The 18,964-nt window shown below is 34.7% G+C and overlaps 4 protein-coding genes across 4 annotated transcripts; 1 reads left to right on the top strand and 3 right to left on the bottom strand.

Annotated features, from left to right (window-relative positions):
- Window positions 1-13,100: 13,100 nt before the first annotated feature.
- NAEGRDRAFT_34466 (uncharacterized protein) lies at window positions 13,101-13,907 on the top strand (the record flags this gene model as incomplete). Its single annotated transcript, XM_002675885.1, has 2 exons — window positions 13,101-13,380; window positions 13,717-13,907. 2 exons carry the CDS (start codon window positions 13,101-13,103, stop codon window positions 13,905-13,907), a joined length of 471 nt encoding a protein of 156 aa, XP_002675931.1.
- Window positions 13,896-15,767, bottom strand: NAEGRDRAFT_80131 (uncharacterized protein; the record flags this gene model as incomplete). The annotated part of the gene is made up of 2 exons (XM_002675809.1): window positions 13,896-15,171; window positions 15,218-15,767. 2 exons carry the CDS (start codon window positions 15,765-15,767, stop codon window positions 13,916-13,918), a joined length of 1,806 nt encoding a protein of 601 aa, XP_002675855.1. The 3' UTR covers window positions 13,896-13,915.
- A 384-nt stretch (window positions 15,768-16,151) lies between these two features.
- NAEGRDRAFT_68850 (uncharacterized protein) lies at window positions 16,152-16,940 on the bottom strand (the record flags this gene model as incomplete). The annotated part of the gene is made up of 1 exon (XM_002675808.1): window positions 16,152-16,940. One exon carries the CDS (start codon window positions 16,938-16,940, stop codon window positions 16,152-16,154), a length of 789 nt encoding a protein of 262 aa, XP_002675854.1.
- Window positions 16,941-17,047: 107 nt separating this feature from the next.
- NAEGRDRAFT_80130 (mitochondrial carrier protein) lies at window positions 17,048-18,234 on the bottom strand (the record flags this gene model as incomplete). Its single annotated transcript, XM_002675807.1, has 2 exons — window positions 17,048-17,916; window positions 17,955-18,234. 2 exons carry the CDS (start codon window positions 18,232-18,234, stop codon window positions 17,129-17,131), a joined length of 1,068 nt encoding a protein of 355 aa, XP_002675853.1. The 3' UTR covers window positions 17,048-17,128.
- Window positions 18,235-18,964: the final 730 nt, after the last annotated feature.

Raw genomic sequence — 18,964 nt, 5'->3', positions numbered from 1 at the left:
AATAAGTTAACAGATAACGAACTAGGTCCAACAGCAGAAATTGAACACTGGAAGAATAGATACTTAAAATTGAACAGTGTAATGGAACAATTAAAGAGAGAAGAATATAAGGCAATTCTTTCCGCTTTGAAACTGTATTCAATGCCACAAGAATGGGCCGATTGTGATATTGCATTAACAGATGCCATTAACGAAGCAAAGGACAATGTTAAATATTTAACATCATTAGAAAAATATATTGAGCCTTTGTATTCCTCCCTTCCATCCCATATTATTGAAATCTTACCAAGTTTAATTAAGAATATTAGTATGATGTATAATATAGCTAAATATTATAGTTCAAAGGAAAAGATGGAGAAATTATTGGTTATGATCAGTCTTCAAATCATTCAAAACTGTAAATATAACATTGAGAACAGAGGACGTCTTTGGGATCAAGACACTACTGAATTATTATCAGGTTTGAAGACTTGTATTGACTTGAAAGAAGAATATGAAAGATGTTATTTTGCTGAAAAGTCTAAGCTTCAACAAACTAAGGGAAGAGAATTTGATTTTGATGAATTGAAAATCTTTGGTAAATTGAGATTATTCTGTAGAAGAATAGAAACCCTTATTGAATTGTTTTTGACAATTGATCAATTCCATTCACTAAAGAGTAATAACATTGAAGGTATGGATGAACTTATTTCTCAATTTTTCGGATATGTTGATGAAATTAAGAGAAAATCATCCAATCTTCTTGATTATCAAAGAAATGCTTTCGATAAGGAATATATGGCTTTTAACAAGAAAGTTGTTCACCTTGAACAATACTTACAGGTTTTCATCAATACATGGTTTGAAAATATTTCAAGCAGTGAACAAGCTTTAGAAGTTCTTAAAAAGTTTAAATCAATTCTGAAAAGAGAATCTCTTCAAACTGAATTGGAAAATAAGTATACAGTAATTTTCCACAACTATGGATTCCAACTTGATAACATTCAAAAGCTATATGAAAAATTCAAAGTTAAACCACCATTGGTAAGAAATGCCCCACCCGTTGCCGGAAAAGTTATTTGGTGTAGACAACTTATGAGAAGAATAGAGGAGCCAATGACTAAATTCCAACAAATCCCAACTATTATGCAAAGTAAGGAATCAAAGAAGATTATCAAAACATACAACAAGGTTTTGATGGGTTTAATCAAGTTTGAAACCTCATGGTTGGAAGCTTGGAAGAAATATGTTGAAAAGGCAAAGGACGGTTTATTGGCAACTTTGATTATTAAGGTTGAAGATAGACTCTTTGTTAACTTTGATATTGAAATAATTCAACTCATTAGAGAAGCCAAATGGTTAATGAGACTTGGAGTTGAAATCCCAGATGTGGGTAAAACTGTTCTCCTTCAAGAACAAAAATACAAAGGATATTACAACGAGTTATCCTTTGTTTTGAAGGAAAGAGCAAGAATTCTTTCTATGGTTAAAGATGATGTAAAGCCATTACTTGAACCACATATTGACGAGCTTGAGAAGAAAATTGATCCTGGTGTTACAACTCTTTCATGGACTTCTATGAATATTTCAGTTTATTTAAAGAGAATTCACAAGACACTGGAAAAGTTAGAAGATGTATTACTTAAGGTTAATGATATTATCGATGGAAGAATCGACAAAAATTTGAAGGATATATCAAATACTGGATTTTTCTTGCTCCCTGAAAGAGAAGATTCCACTCTTGAACAAATTGTAGATACACAAGACAAATACTCAAAAGAATTATCTGAACAGCTCAACAATAAGAGTATTGAAATAGAAAGAGCCGTAGAGGATATTTTAGAAGTAATTTCTGGTTTTCCATTCGAGGAAACAAAACTAACAATTACTCCAGATTTGTTGACTCGACTTAAAGAATTTTACCATAGAACAATTTTAGAAAACTTACTGAATTCTGTCGTAAAGTCTTTGCATTACTTTAGAAGCAGAACAAGAAAGGACACACATGGTGATCCAATTTTCAAAATTGGTTTTGAACTTGCAGCTCCTGATGTAATTCTCAAACCTAACCTTGAAGAAATTCAAGAGTCTATTGACAGAGTTGTTCAATCTGTTTTAGGATCTCCAAAGGCAATCCAACCATGGAGGTGCAAACCAGAGATTCACTTCAACAGAGAAGTATCCAGAGACTGTGATGTTATTAGACTGGTAATGACATCTAGTGGAGCTTGTGCTTTATTACAAAAAGAAATTAAGCAATTTATGGCTAAATACGAAAAGTACAGCTATCTCTGGAAGGAAGACAAACAAACAGCCTACAAAAAGTTTGTTGATAAATGTGTTGATAAGAAGCCAACTCTTGATGATTTTGAAAAGGAGTTGAACAAATACACAGTTCTTGAAAATGAGATTGGCCAAATGGAGACATCAAGTATTGTGGGTCCATTCTTTTTGGATGCAGAAGGATTGAAGAATTCCATACTCCAGCTAGTTATTCAATGGAAAGTTCAATATGCCAATAACCTTCACGAAAGTGCAAAGGAAGAATTGAACAACTATTTGACAATGATGGATGAATCTACAAAGAGATTATCTCAAGAAATTGCAAACCTTGAAGACTTGAGATTTGTCATGGGTACTGTTATGGATATTAGATCTAGGGAAGCAATGATTGAATATGATTTCTCTAAAATTGCTGACAGATATTCTATTTTGAAAAAGTACTCTGTAAATGTTCCTAAGGAAGAAATTGATGAAGTTTACGATCTGGCTTTCAAGTGGGAGAAATTGACTAGATTGGCCAGTAAAGTTAACGAAACTATTTCTAAGGTTCAAAGTGGGTTCAAGACAAGATTAATTTCTGAGGTAAAGCTCTTTAAAACCGATGTCGAGCAATTCTGTAAAGATTTTACACTTAATGGGCCTGCAGTACCTGATATTGCACCTGAAGAAGCTAGAGAAAGACTGAACAAATTCCAAAGACTGTATGCTGAAAGAGAAAGAAAATATGAAGTGTACAGAGAAGGTGAAAAATTATTCGGATTGCCAATGCAAGAATACCCAGATCTTGCAAAGATGAAAAAGATGTTAAAGTTATACGACACCTTGTACGATTTATACATTAAGGTTAAGAAACAAGTTGGTAGTTATGGAGAGTTATTGTGGTCTGAACTTGATTTCCAAGCCATTACTGATGAAGTCAACAAGTTTGCTACTAAATGTAATTCTTTAAAGAAAGCTGCAAAAGGCATTGAGGCTTATGAAAATTTGAGACAAACTATTGAAGATTTCTTAGAATTACAACCATTGTTGGATCAACTTAAGAATCCATCTATGAGAGAAAGACATTGGGAACGTTTGGAAGCCCTCACAAAGAAGCAATTTAAGAAGGAAGACGATGTGTTTAAACTTAAAGACATTTTGGAAGCTAATTTACTTGCATGTAAGGAAGAAGTCGAAGATGTTTGTAACTCAGCTCGTAAGGAATTAGAAATTGAAGACAAGTTGAAAAAGCTTACTGAAGAATGGAAGGATAGAGAATTGTCTTTCGCTGAATACAAACACCGTGGTCCTATTATCTTGAAGGGTGCTGAAACTCAAGAATTGATGGAACAACTTGAAGAAGCCCAAATGAACTTGGGTGGTATCATGGGTTCAAAGTATTTGGAACCATTCAGAGAATTAGCCTCTGGATGGATGCAAAAGCTTACATCTGTAACTGAAAATATTCAAGCTTGGAGACAAGTTCAAGCTCAATGGCTTTATCTTGAGCCTGTATTTGCAAGTGGTGATATTAAGAGACAATTGCCACATGAAGACAAGAAATTCAGTCACATTGATAAGAACTGGGTCAAGATTTTACAAAAGGCTGTTGCTACTCCAAACGTTATTCGTTTCTGCTTTGATAATGAAATGTTGAAGATGTTGCCAGCTCTTAAAATCAGTTTGGAAGAATGTCAAAAGGCTTTGGCTGGTTATTTGGAACAAAAGAGAGATATTTTCCCAAGATTCTATTTCAACTCTGACACTGCTTTGTTGGAAATCTTGTCTCAATCATCTGATCCTCATGCTATTCAACCTGCTTTGATTACAATTTTCGACTCTATTTCAAAGGTTACTTTCGATGCTAGACAAGACAACAAGATTTTGAGTATGCAATCCCCTGAAGGAGAAATTGTTCCTCTTAATGATGCTGTTGTAGCTGCAGGTAACGTTGAAGATTGGTTACAAAAACTCGAAGAAGAAATGCAAAGAACTCTTCGTTTCATTGTCAGAGATGCTGCTGAAGAATGTAACACAATGTCACTCACTAGTTTCATTGAAAAGTATCCTGCTCAAGTTACTATTCTTGGTATTCAATTCGTGTGGACAGTACAATGTGAAAATGCTTTGAATTCAGCCAAGTCTGATAAGAGAGCAATGTCTAATACCCATGCTAAAATTTCAACTATTCTTGATGAACTTACAACCTTAACAACAAGAGAATTGACTCCTTTGGAAAGAACAAAGGTTGAAACTCTTATTACAATTCAAGTTCACCAACGTGACGTTTTCGGTGAACTTTTAAGAGATAGAGTTAAGGACACTATTAATTTTGATTGGCAAAAACAAGCCAGATTCTATTGGAAACCAGATCAAGATACTTGTATTGTTTCTATTGCAGATATCGATCAAGAATATTGTTATGAATATTTGGGTTGTAAGGAAAGACTGGTCATTACACCTTTGACCGACAGATGTTATCTTACCCTCTCTCAAGCCATCGGTTTGAAGTTAGGTGGTGCTCCAGCTGGTCCAGCCGGTACAGGTAAAACAGAAACTGTTAAAGATTTGGGTAGAACTCTTGGTAAATATGTAGTTGTCTTTAACTGTTCAGATCAAATGGATTATAGAGCTATGGGTAAAATCTTTAGAGGTTTGGCTCAAAGTGGTTCTTGGGGTTGTTTCGACGAATTCAATCGTATTGAACTTGAAGTGTTGTCTGTCGTTGCTCAACAAGTCCAATCCATTCTGTCAACCTTGAGAGATGGTAAAAAGAAATTCGTTTTTACAGATGGTAAACCATGTAAATTGAATGACAAGACAGCCATGTTTATTACTATGAATCCTGGTTATCAAGGACGTCAAGAACTTCCAGAAAACTTGAAGGTTTTGTTTAGAGGTGTCACTATGATGGTTCCTGACAGAAGAATTATTATTAGAGTCAAGTTAGCTGCTGCTGGTTACAAGAAGAACGAACCATTATCAAAGAAGTTCGATGTCTTGTACAGACTTTGTGAACAACAGCTTTCAAAACAAGCTCACTACGATTTTGGTCTCAGAAATATTTTGTCAGTTTTGAGAACTGCTGGTGAAACAATGAGAGCTAACATTGGTAAATCAGAACACTTCTTGCTCATGAGAACTCTCAGAGACATGAACACTTCTAAATTGGTCGCTGAAGACGTTAGCTTGTTCAATTCTCTTGTAGAAGACTTGTTCCCTTCAATTGTTGCAGAAAAGAGACGTTTTCCAGAACTTGAAAAGCAACTTGAACAACAAATCAAACAAAATGGTTTTGAAAATCATGGACCTTGGGTGGAAAAAGTGATCCAATTATATGAAACTTGTTTGGTTCGTCACGGTATCATGGTGGTCGGTGCTGCCAGTTCAGGTAAAAGTGCTTGTTATTCTATATTATTGAAGACACTCAGTGTTCTCAATCCAGAGAAAACATATAAACAACTTAGAATGAATCCAAAGGCCATTACAGCTAATCAAATGTTTGGTAAACTTGATGTAGTAGCAAACGAATGGACTGACGGTATTTTCTCTGACTTGTGGAAACAAGCAAACAAACAAAGAAAGCAACACATTTGGATCAATTGTGATGGTCCTGTTGATGCTATTTGGATTGAAAATTTGAACACTGTTTTGGATGATAACAAGTTATTGACTCTTGCTAACGGTGATAGATTAGCAATGTCCCCAGATGTTAAGATGTGTTTCGAAGTCGAAAACTTGAATAATGCCTCTCCTGCTACTGTTTCTAGAGCTGGTCAAATTTATATTTCTGAATCCGTTCTTGGTTGGGCTCCTGTTTTAGAATCAAGATTGAAAGGATACGCAGGAAGAGTTAATGAAACTATTTCAACTGGTGACTCTGTACCAGTCGCTCCGTTCAAGGAAGAAGAAACAACTATTGTCAGAACATTATTTACAACTCATATTGACAATGGTGTTGATTATATTAAGAAAGAGCTTAAGTCTGTGATGAATGTTGTTAGAGTCAATCAAGTTATGACCTGTTTCAGTATTATTACACAGTTGATTCAAGAACACTCTAATAAGGGAGAAATCAAATTAGACAAGCAACATATTGAAATGCTTTTCTGGTATTCCTTTGCTTGGTCTATTGGTGGTTTGTTGGAATCAAAGGCGAGAAAACAATTCAGTGATTATATCAAATCCAAGGCAACCATTTTCCCAACTGATATGGGTGAAGATGAAAATATTTATGACTTTTTCGTTGATCCTGCATCTAAGAAGTGGAAGAATTGGAAGGCTGTTATTCCTGCTTGGAATTATCCTGAAAATGATGTTCTTGAATTCAGTACCTTGTACGTTCCTACTTCAGATTCTGTAAGAACAACCTATATCATTGAACTCTTGGCTAAACAAAAGAGGGATATCTTGTTCACAGGTGGTTCTGGTACAGCAAAGACTGTTACAATTGAAAACTACTTGTACAATTTGGACCCTGAAACAATGATGTATAAGAAGATTAACTTTTCTTCTGCAACAACACACAACATCTTCCAATTCACTATTCAAGACAATATTGAAAAGAGATTCAGAGTTTACGGACCACCTCAAAACAAGAAGATGGTAGTCTTTGTTGACGATATTAACATGCCAGAAATCAATGCTTGGGGAGATCAAGTTACAAACGAAATTGTAAGACAACTTGTAGAAGAAAAGGGATTCTACAGTTTAACTAAGATTGGTGAATTTATTCATATTGAAGATTTGCAATTTATTGCTGCCATGTCCCATCCAGGTGGTGGTAAGAATGATATTCCTGAAAGATTGAAGAGACACTTCTCTATTTTGAATATTACACTTCCTACTGTAGCATCTATTGACCAAATCTTCGGTTCTGTCATCAGAGGTAGATATAATACTACAAGATTCTCTGATGAAATGGTAAAGCTTGCATCAAGCATTACTCCAGCTACTATTGAATTCTGGAGAATGACTCAAGATAAGATGCTTCCAACTCCAAAGAAGTTCCACTACATTTTCAACTTGAGAGATTTATCAAGAGTCTATCAAGGTTTAATGAACTGTCCTTCAGATGTTGTTAAAACTCCACAAATTTTGATGGGATTGTGGAAACACGAATGTGGTAGAGTTTTCTCAGACAGATTGAATGATGTCAAAGACAAGATTTGGTTTGATGATTCCATTGTTAAGACAGCTGAAAAGTACTTTGGCAGAGAATTAGCTAAGGTTGATAATTATTACTTTGTCAATTTCTTGAGAGATCCTATTGTTGATGAGGACACTGATGAAGTAGTTGAAGAAGCTCCAAAGATTTATGAACCTATTGAGTCAATTGAATCTCTCAGACAAAGAGTTGAAGGATTCATGAAGAATTACAATGGTGAAAGAAAGCATATTAAAAAATTGGACTTGGTTCTCTTCGACATGGCTCTCAAACACTTGGTTCGTATTTCAAGAATTCTGAGTATGCCAAGAGGTAATGCTTTATTAGTCGGTGTTGGTGGTTCAGGAAAACAATCATTAACAAGACTTTCTTCATTTATTGCAGGCTATGAAATCAAGCAAATTGTTCTTCACAAGACTTATAACGCTAACAACTTCTTCGAAGATTTAAGAGAAATGTTCAAGCTTGCTGGTTTGCAAGGAAAACCAGTCAGTTTCATTTTCACAGATAACGAAATCAAAGATGAAACTTTCCTTGAATATATTAATAGTATCTTATCTTCAGGAGAAGTCTCTGGTCTATTCATGAAAGAAGAAATTGATTCTATCATTAACGATTTGAGAATGGTTGCTAAACGTTTATACCCAACTACTATTGGAAGAAATGATACTTATGATAATTTGTACAGATTCTTTATCAACAGAGTTAGAGATAATTTGCATATTGTATTGTGCTTCTCACCAGTTAGTGAGAAGTTCAGAAGCAGAGCTTTGAAGTTCCCTGCTCTTATCAGTGGATGTTCTGTAAATTGGTTCTTCCCATGGCCAGAGGAAGCTTTGACAAGTGTTGCCAAGAAATTCTTGGATGATTATGAAATTCATTGTACACCTGAAGTCAAGAAGAGTTTGATTAAACACATGGCTGCAGTACACAATAAGATTAATGAAGTCGCCTCTGAATACTTCCAAAGATTCAGAAGAGCAGTCCACACAACTCCAAAGTCTTACCTATCATTTATACAGTTGTATAAGGACGTATACAGAGCTAAGTATGCTGAAATTGATAAAGAAGCTAAGAACGTTGCTATGGGTCTCTCTAAACTTCATGAAGCAAAGGAAGATGTTGAAAAGCTTCAAATTGAGTTGAAGATTAAGGAAAAGAAATTGGATGAAGCCAAACTCAAAGCTGAAGAGATCATGAAAGAAGTTTCCGAAAGCAAGACCAAGACATTGGCTAAGAAGACTGAAGTAGAAAAAGAAAAGGATATTATTGAAAAGGAGCATAACTTGGTTGAAATTCAAAAGAAGGAAGCTTTAGCAGATTTAGAAAAAGCTAAACCAGCCCTGGAAAGAGCTGAAAAGGCTGTTGCTTCAATTCAACCAAAAGACATTCAAACTGTCAAGGCCTATACAGTTCCTGCTCAAGCCATTAAAACCGTATTTGATGGTGTTCTCATCTTGAGACAATTCCCAATCAATGATGTTAAAATTATTAATGACGAAAAATTGGGTGCCATAATTGAAGACTCATATTCTAACGCTCAAAAGATGACTGCTGACGCTGGTTTCTTGAAAGGTATCCAACAATTTAAGCAAGATGAAATTACAGATGAAACTGTAGAATTGTTGATGCCTTATATTAATTACTCATTCTTTACATATGATATCATCAAATCATCAAGTTCAGCTGCTTCAAATTTGTGTACTTGGGTTCGTGCTATGGCTGAATATCACAACGTAGAAAAGGAAGTTAGACCAAAGAGAGAAAGACTTAGAGAAGCTGAAGAAACTCTTGCTATCGCTACTGCACAACTGAATAAGAAGATGGAAGAATTGAATAAGGTCATCGCTGAATTTGAAGAAAAGCAAAGAGTTTTCGAAGAAGAAACAAGAAAAAAGGAACTTCTCGAAGAAGATGCTGAAAAGACAAGAAAGTTCATGGAACAAGCAACCAGTCTTATTTCATCTCTTGGCGGAGAAAGTGAAAGATGGGGTATTCAATCCAAACAATTCTCTGATAGATTGAGAAAGTTAACTGGTGATGTTGCACTCGCTTGTGCTTTTATTTCTTACTGTGGACCTTTTAACAGTGAATTCCGTAAGATTTTGCTCTCCAAATGTTTCTATGCTGATTGTAAAGAAAAAGATATTCCTGTAACAGAAGAAGATAAAAATGAAAAGAAGGATAAGATTGTAGATTTGTTGACTACTGAAGCTCAAATAGGTGCATGGAATCTTGAAGGCTTACCAACTGACTCCCACTCAATTCAAAATGCTATCATGTTGACAAAGTCCTCTAAGTGGGCTTTGTTGGTTGATCCTCAAGGACAAGGTTTAGCCTGGTTGAAGAAGAAGTTTGAAAAACAAGGTCTCTTAATTGTTAGATTGACTGACAAGTACTTCCGTAATCAACTTGAAGATGCCATTTCAAATGGTCGTCCACTTATCATTGAAAATGTGGAAGAAGAAATTGATCCTATGCTTGATCCTCTATTGGAAAAGTCATTCGTTATGACTGGTAAACAAAAGCAAATCATCATTCAAGATAAGGCTATTGATTACGATGATGGATTCAAGTTGTTCTTGACAACAAAGATTGCCAATCCTAACTTTACTCCTGAGTTGTTTGCTAAGTGCAACATTATTGACTTTACAGTTACCATGAAAGGGTTGGAACAACAGCTTTTGGGTTATGTTATCCAACAAGAAAAGGCTGAACTGGAAGAACAAAGAGAAAAGATTTTGGAAGATATTAACGGTAACCAACAAGTCATGGCTGATCTTGAAGCCCAATTGTTGTCAAAACTTTCTGAAGAATCAGACAAGTCTCTTATTGAAGATGAAGTATTGATTGCTGTATTAGCCCAAACAAAGAAGCAAGCAGCTGAAATTAAGGAAAAGCTTGTAAATGCAAAAGATACTGAGGAAAGAATCAATAAGGCTAGAATGGAATATGAAGATGTTGCTATCAGAGGTTCTGTTCTCTATTTCTTGATTGTTGAAATGTCATTGGTCAATCCTATGTACCAAACTTCATTGAATCAATTCTTGATTCTCTTTGATAGAGGTATTAAGACTGCAGCTCCTGCTCCTGTTGCCTCTCAAAGAATTATTAATATTAAGGAATCATGTACCTTCATTATTTACAGATACACAAGCAGAGGTCTTTTCAAGAGACACAAGTTCTTATTCTTACTATTGCTCACTTGTAAGATTCAATTAAGAGAAGGAAAATTAGACTTTGAACAATTCAGTACTCTATTAAGAGGAGGTTCTTTGCTTGACTTGTCTAAAGTTAGACAAAAGGTTGACTGGTTACCTGATGTTAACTGGTTGAATGTAATGAGCTTGTTCTCTATTGAAACATTCAAACAATTGCCAGAAAAAATGCACAAGAATGACAAGTTATGGAAGAAGTTCTATGACGAAGAAAAGCCTGAAGAAACAAAGGTCCCAGAATATAGTAACCTGACAGATTTTGAAAAATTGTTACTTATTCGTTCATTGAGAGAAGACAGAACCATCCTTGCTGCTATGCAATATATTAGATCAGCACTTGGCCAAAAGTACTTAGACGTTGTACCTATCAACTTGGATAACGTCTGGAAGGAAAGTGATAACAAGACGCCATTTGTTTGTTTGTTGAGTCCTGGTTCTGATCCAACTTCAGCAATTGAAGGCTTGGCCAGACACCACAAGAAGGATGTGTTAGCCATTTCTATGGGTCAAGGGCAGGAACCAAGAGCTACAGAATATATTCAAACTGGTTTCTCCACTGGTAGTTGGGTATTATTACAAAACTGTCACTTGGGTTTGAAATTTATCAGTCTTATTGAAGATATGATTAAGAATGCTGAAAATATACATCCAGACTTTAGAATTTGGGTTACTAGCGAACCTCATCCAAAATTCCCAATTGGCTTACTTCAAACATCTATTAAGCTTACTCTTGAAGGCGATGTTGGTGTGAAGGCAGGTATGAAGAACGCCTTTGAATGGGTCACACAAGATATGTTAGATGCATCAAAGAGACCAGAATGGAAACCACTCATTTACACAATGTGTTTCTTGAGCTCTGTTGTTTCTGAAAGAAAGAAGTTTGGTTACTTGGGATGGAATATTCCTTATGAATTCAACTTTGCTGACTTGAGTGCTTCCTTAATGTTCATGCAAAATCACTTTGCTTCAATAGGTGATGATATCAAGAAGGGATCCATCAGTTGGCCAACTATTAGATACATGATTTGCGATGTACACTATGGTGGTAAGATTACTGACGAAAGAGACAGACAACTATTCAAGACCTATGGTGAAAAGTGGTTATCTCCTGATGTTGCAAAGGTTGAATTTAAATTTTATGATGGTTACACAATTCCTTTCGTTAGTGCTGAAAAAGTTATCACTGAAGTAGATAAGGAACAATTTGTCGAATTTATTGAAAAGCAAATTCCTCAAATTGATAACCCTGAAGTATTTGGCTTGCACCCTAATGCTGATATTAACTACAGAACTGATGAATCAAAGTCAGTATTGTCAACAATCCTCGATGTTCAACCAAAGGAAAGTGCTGGTGGCGCCGGAGAAACAAGAGAAGATAACGTTTTCAAGAAGGCTGATGAATTTTTGAAGGGACTTCCACCAGATTTCAAACGTGATATGGTTGATTCTGAAATTAAGAAGCAAGGTGGTTTTGATAGAAATTCATTGAACGTTTTCCTTAGTCAAGAAATTGATAGATTGCAAAAGCTTATTGGTATGGTAAGAGCCGATCTTACCAATTTAAAGCTGGCCATTGATGGTGCTATCATCATGAGTGCTGGTTTATCTGATATTTTGAATAATATTTACGATGGTAGAGTTCCAGATATTTGGAAGAAATTCTCTTGGGAGTCCCAAACTATTGGTTTGTGGTTCAATGAACTTGATACCAGACATGACCAATTATTCAAGTGGCTCACTGAAGGAAGACCAAACTCATTCAAATTAACAGGATTCTACAATCCACAAGGTTTCTTGACAGCTGTACAACAAGAAGTAGCTAGAGCCAGAGGTTGGGCTCTTGATGATGTCGTACTCAAGACTGAAGTTACCAAGATGGAAGAAAAAGATGTAATTGAACCTCCAAGTGAAGGTGTTTACATCCATGGTTTATCTTTGGAAGGTGCTGGTTGGGATAAGGCTTCAGCAAGACTCACTGAATCTCTACCAAAAATCCTCACTTGCAAATTACCTGTTATTCACATTTCTGCCTTTGCTAAGGATTCAAATGTTGCTGCTGCTAATGATAAGAATAAGGAAAAAGAAAAGAAGAAGAACTCTTACACATGCCCAGTGTATAGAAATAAGAATCGTAGTGACTTGACCTTTATCTTCAATGTTGAACTTAATTGTTTGGAAGATAAATCAAAGTGGAAGTTGAGAGGTGTTGCCCTTCTCGGCAGCACGCAGTAAATGAATTGTTTGTAAATAAATTAACAATTGAAGTATATCTCTTCATTATTTGATCAAAAGTGCGAACCTATTTACTTTTTCAAAGCCAATTTCCTATATTACTACCTTAACGCCGGTTCATAGTGTCTTTCTGAATAAAAAGAAAAAAAAATGAAAAGATCTCCTAACAACACGCCAATAAGATTTATTACACCTTCACTAACAACCTCTGACATTTCCTCTGAGGGTAAGCATTTTTGATCATGATTATTTATAAACTGCTTCTACTCCTCAACACAGAAAGGATTCTTTTTCATCAAACATTTCGTCTTTTTGATAAGGATGGAGATGGATACATAGGAAAAGACGAATTATTAAATACATTACGCGCTCTGGGTCATGAAGTCACAATGAATGATATGGATGATATCATGTCTGAAATACAAACACACAAGAAGGGTGTAATATCTTTTGATGAATTCTGTACAATAATGAAAGCACCAACAATGGATACTATGAAAACCTTACCTACAAGAAGAAAGAGTGTGGTATCACCATCATACTACCCTTTGTCTACAAAACGAAATTCCCTTGCCCCTGAATTCCCACCATCAACCTCAAGAAGACATTCCCTTGCAGAAGAGGCTGCAAGTAAACCTTCTTCGCAACAATCTAGCACCTTATCCTTCAAAGGCCTATTTTCTTCAAAAAAGAACCTTGTGCCAACAAGTCCAACATCTCCCCTACCAATTTCAAGAAGTAAATCACCAACAAATGGTTCACGACTTAATTCCGATAAGCTACCTCCAATCAAGAAGGGAGGTAATGAAACACCAATTCAATTTTCTGACCAAGCAAGTGCTGAGGATATGAGAGGAGTGTTTGACATGTTTGACTTGAATAAGGATGGTTTCTTGTCTGTGAATGAATTCAAGTCTGTCTCATCAAAGTTGGGTATAGGCATTGTCATGGAAGATAACGAGATTCGACAATTATTTAACCTTGTAGATACTAATAAGGATGGTTTAATATCATACGATGAATTTGTAAGATTATTTAACATTTCTTAATAAAGACTTTAATTATTTGCTGCTGAGTGCATATCATTGTAAATGAAAATGAGAGTGTTACTATGACCAATCATAAAACTCATCCAAAATACTACATTACCAATTTGTTTTCCTCTCAAGTATTTCTTTGTTACGAATGACAATGGCATTTGTACCATCATTGCCATAAATGCCAAACCATAAACCTTATGGAAAGGTACTGAAATGATAAGTTCATGGAATATAGCACTCACAAAGAATACACAAAAGCTGGCAATAGATGCACTAACACCATTATTTACAAGTGGAAGGTAAATGTGCAATACCATCCATTTGTGAACTGGTAAATTCCATGTTCTCCAGAAATAGGATAGATCTGTACAATTCCACCAATCAAGATAAAATAATCTGTCTCCAAAACATAGGATCTCACCTACAATATTCAAAGCTAAATGGAAAACAATATAAAATCCAACAATCCAAATAACAATATTAGGAACTGTCAATTTGAGGAGTCTTTCGAATAAACGTAACATGTCCTTTTCTCTCATTGGCTCAACTGAGTGTTCAACAAGAGGCATAACGTATTGTTCAACTAAGAAGATTAAAATGAAGGAGCAAGCCAAAAGTTCCAAGCAATCAAATAAAAGAACCTTGAATCTAATAGACTTGGTTCTAGGGAAGCATTCTTCATAGACAAGTGTTGGTGTAAACATAAAATAGAAAATATCATAGAGTGAAATATTGTCTGGATATTGTTTGTACCAAGAAATTCCAGTAGCAGTGGCAACAGTGTCAATTGTTTTCAATTTTTGTGCCTTTCTTTCCCACATTCTTTCTCTCAAATGGTCATTTACCACACCATATGATGTCATCTTTAAGAATACAATAGTTCCCAAGGTCAATAACATCATACCAGCAACTGGATGTGGATTAAAAAGCCATACAAATGATATAGTGGCTCCCAATAATGTAGTGTCCAACACAAAGTAACAACAGAATGAGAAAAAGCTTGCATTCTTCAAAATATGACTCCATAAAGCTTTTCTCTTGCTTACTTGATGATCTTTCTTTGTTAACAATTGACTGAACTTGTTTCTAATATAAATTGCAATAACTTTTTCAACTGCAAAAGCCAAAACAATCCAAATAATCAAAGATGCAAACATGAGAATGACTTCCCATCCATTTGATGGATCTTTCAAGAAAGCAGCTACATATTCATGGGTATTCAACAAGATACCATACTTGTTGAAATTAATTAACATTAAACGTAAGTGACTCACTATTAAATTGTTTAACAAAATATAATAATAATATTAGAAACATACCAACAAGTATGATGATGGCCAAATTCAAGAAACCTCTATACGAATTAAGTTTATCCGAGTCTCTAGCCAGAATAGAAGGTCTAGTTATGCAAACTAGTCTATTGGTTTGACTGACAGTCTCACTATGCTTCGTAGGGGTTGCAACAGTAGTTGGAATTTTAGGTGTTTTCAAAAGTGATACACCATTGCCATATGTCTTTTTTGATGGAATATAATTTTCACTTTCGGATTGACTGGCATCTGATTGAACCAAATCAAACTCTTCTCTTTCTTGTTGTTTTAAATTTTTATAGGCTTTTCTGAGACTTGTAGACCTTAAAATATTAAATCTTGTTGTTGGATCCTTGTTATCACTGCCTGATGAAAGATCTGAATCAGAATCATCAACATTTTTACTAAATTTCTTATCAATTGCATTATTTGTTGATTCCGATGATGGTTGATCAACATTTTCCTTCTTATTAGTGTTCAAGGCAGCATCTTCTTTTGGCACTGTTGTATTTTGTTGGTGGTCACCAGATGATGATGGCTTGTTTGATGCTGCAATCATCTCTATTTTTTTATTGTTGATTTTCCTATTGACCAATGGATGCGCAACAATGATAGAGAGGGTTTTTCAATGTAATGTCCTACAAAGATCCTTTTTTAATATTTACCTTCTCTTCACTAACAAATCAATGTGACAAGGAGAGATGTACCAACAAATTTTTTTTCCGTGGTTTGTTGCGAAAGTGATTGAGGAATGGATAAGAACACAATTAATGTAACAATTGAGATTACACGATATAATGTAAGATATCAACATGAATGGCTACGAGATTCGAGAGATTTCAATATCAACATTAAAGATAGTAGGCACTTTTTTAAGCAAATAAGGAAGTGAGACAATTTTCCACTGCCTTTTAAAGTAAATTAAAATAAATATTTAAAAATGTTATTGAGTCTTCCATTTTGCTAACAATGCAGATTCTGATTCATTGAGCGGCTCATGTGTATGTTGAATGAGTTCCAAATTATCCTTTTCACTTTCAAAAGCTTTACCAAAATCAACCATTAACATTGGATTTGCTCCTGGAGTTGCTCCCATTTGTCCCATAGTAAGTGGATTTGAATTGGCCATTAATTGAGCTTCATCAGCAACATTTTCACCTAACAACAATGAAAGAACACCCTTCACACCAAATAAAATCAAAAAGTACATGGAAGCACTGGTAACATAGGAAGTTTCAAGACTTTGAAGTTCAATACCTCTTTGAACCATTGCTCGGAAACGATCAGAAAGAGGGAATGGGAATTTAGCAATAACAAATCCAGCATAGAAGAAATAAATCCAACCAAACATGACCAAGTTAGGAACCATGGTTTGAACATTGTTCTTCATCATTTCAGTCATATTATTAGGATCAGCCATGGCGGTCAAAGGATTATTTTCAATCTTTTTCCGAAACTCGCCATCCTTTTCTCTATTGAAAAAGGCCTTCCTTGTCAAGAAGGATTGAAGAGGAATAAAGTTAAAATTACGTCCAAGTATTTGTCCTTTTGTTAAAGTTTGGAAATGAGTAAATTTATCAACTGGTGGTTCCTTGTTACTCTTGAAATATATTGATGCATAATGTCTCAAAATACTAAATAACAAAATAAAAGCGACAATTGGCAATAAGACCCAATCTCTGATGGCAGAGTCGATCACCAATGTCGAAGGATGATGAAGAATAAAGGACATTTTTTTAATTTAATTTTAAAAATAATATTATTTTACTTTTAGATAGATTGTGATGATGTTGTTACTTGGATATCTTGGAAAAGAAAATCAATGATTCAAGTTAAATTATAATCTAAACAATTATTTAATTAAATTGATACTACTTGGTATATATTACAATACTACGTTACAAAATATTGCTACATTTCTTACAAAATTTTCATAGTTGTTTCATAAGCTAAAAATGTTACAGCATTAAGAGGAAAAGCTCTTACAATAGATGAATTTAAACCTCTGAAAAATACCATATATCCTTCAGCCTTATAACTCTTCACACAACAGTCAATAAATCCCTTGTATTTATCGTGACCTGGATGTGGAGGATCTGGTAATGCTTGGATACGTGACTTTATAGCATCAGACCAATATGAAAGGTACCAACATCCTATTCCTGCAAAACCACCACTTAAAAATAGAGCTAATGGACTTTCACCATATAATTCTTTCAGATATTCATACATTACAAAGTATGCACCATAACTTGGTACATCTCTAACCATTGTACTATTTAAACCTTTAAATATACCTCTAATTCCTCCAGATCTCCATGTTTTCATAAAGCAATCAGTTGGTCCACTGTAAGCTCTATGAGTAAGGTCAGATTTAGCTTGATCTTGAATTTGCAATCTTGTTTTTATCAATTCAAGAGGGCTACAAATTGGTGTATTCACAAGACCAGCAAGTGAACCAGCCATAAAAACATCGCCATAATAAAGGTAATCACTTGTAATAACACCTCTATTTCTTCCACGATAATCATCCAAAGCTCTCATTGTGTTTCCGTAAACTCCGAAAATAATAGAATTTAATATTCCAACTCCTAGTAAAGGGGATGACAGTCCTTTATAAAGACCATTAATACCTTCGTTTTTCATTATTCTATACAATGTACTAAATATTGTTCCGTTATATTTGTGTGGTTGTGTTTGAATACGAACTATTTTGATGAATAATAATATTTTGATAAATACTTACCTTTCAGCGTATCAAAAGGATGTCCAGCAAGGATACCACACATTCCTCCTACATTACCTGCAACAAAGTCTTTCCAAAAAGGCATTGCTTCAAAGGAAGCTTGGTGAGGATGGTGTGATTCATCTATTTGTGAGTTTAATGTATTAACTTCTAAGAGTGGGTCAGAGTTGATGAAAGCTGCTGAAGATTCATCCGATGATTGAAACACAGAAGTGTTGTTATTTACATTTTGGCCAATAACATTAATGGATCCTTCTTTTTCTTGATTAATTTTGTGCATATCTTTTCCCATTTCATACACATTGGTGTAATAATTAATTCGTTAGTAGCAATTATATAGCGTAAGTTTTAGGAGCTCTTGATAATTGCTATGAAACTTTTAAAAGCAATTTTTAAAATTTAATATATGATGATGATGATAACAAATAATCCAAAATTTGAAAAGACCTCTTTGAAAAACCTTTGATCAACAGAAAATAAGTATCTTCCCAATATCTCTCTCTGGAGGATGAATTTATTTTTTTTTAATATGGTGGTGAACCAACTCCGACAAGCAAGGACGGAGCACATGATGACGATCCTTCACCAGGATTATCATTGTAAACTCTCTATCAGTGTCTGATTAATTCCGCTCAATAATGGCTGCGAATAGTTTGAATATTCCCTTCTATAAAGTACCTTATCTAATGGCTCTGCTAATTATTACATTGTCGTTATCAAAAATTGCATTTCTTTTGAAGTATTTCTATGCAAATACAAATTAGGATAGAAACAATTTTTAGAAATTTTCAATTTAGAATAAATTGCTCTAATGTTGGACTCGCTTGTCTTTTCGATTGGAAGATATCTCAAAACTCAACGAGAGGTCTTCATTCCAATAGCAATAAATTGATTTCTTTCATTATTTGCAGCCCGTGAGTTAAACAATCAAATAACTAGGGTTTAAGAATAACAGTGACAACCCAATAAATGGTATATAAGTAGTTTAGAACTCAAGAAGTTGTCATAAT

This window comes from Naegleria gruberi, assembly GCF_000004985.1.
Source record: "Naegleria gruberi genomic scaffold NAEGRscaffold_31, whole genome shotgun sequence".
NCBI classification, from domain to species: domain Eukaryota; phylum Heterolobosea; class Eutetramitea; order Acrasida; family Naegleriidae; genus Naegleria; species Naegleria gruberi.
This window is presented reverse-complemented; position numbering and strand designations above follow the sequence as displayed.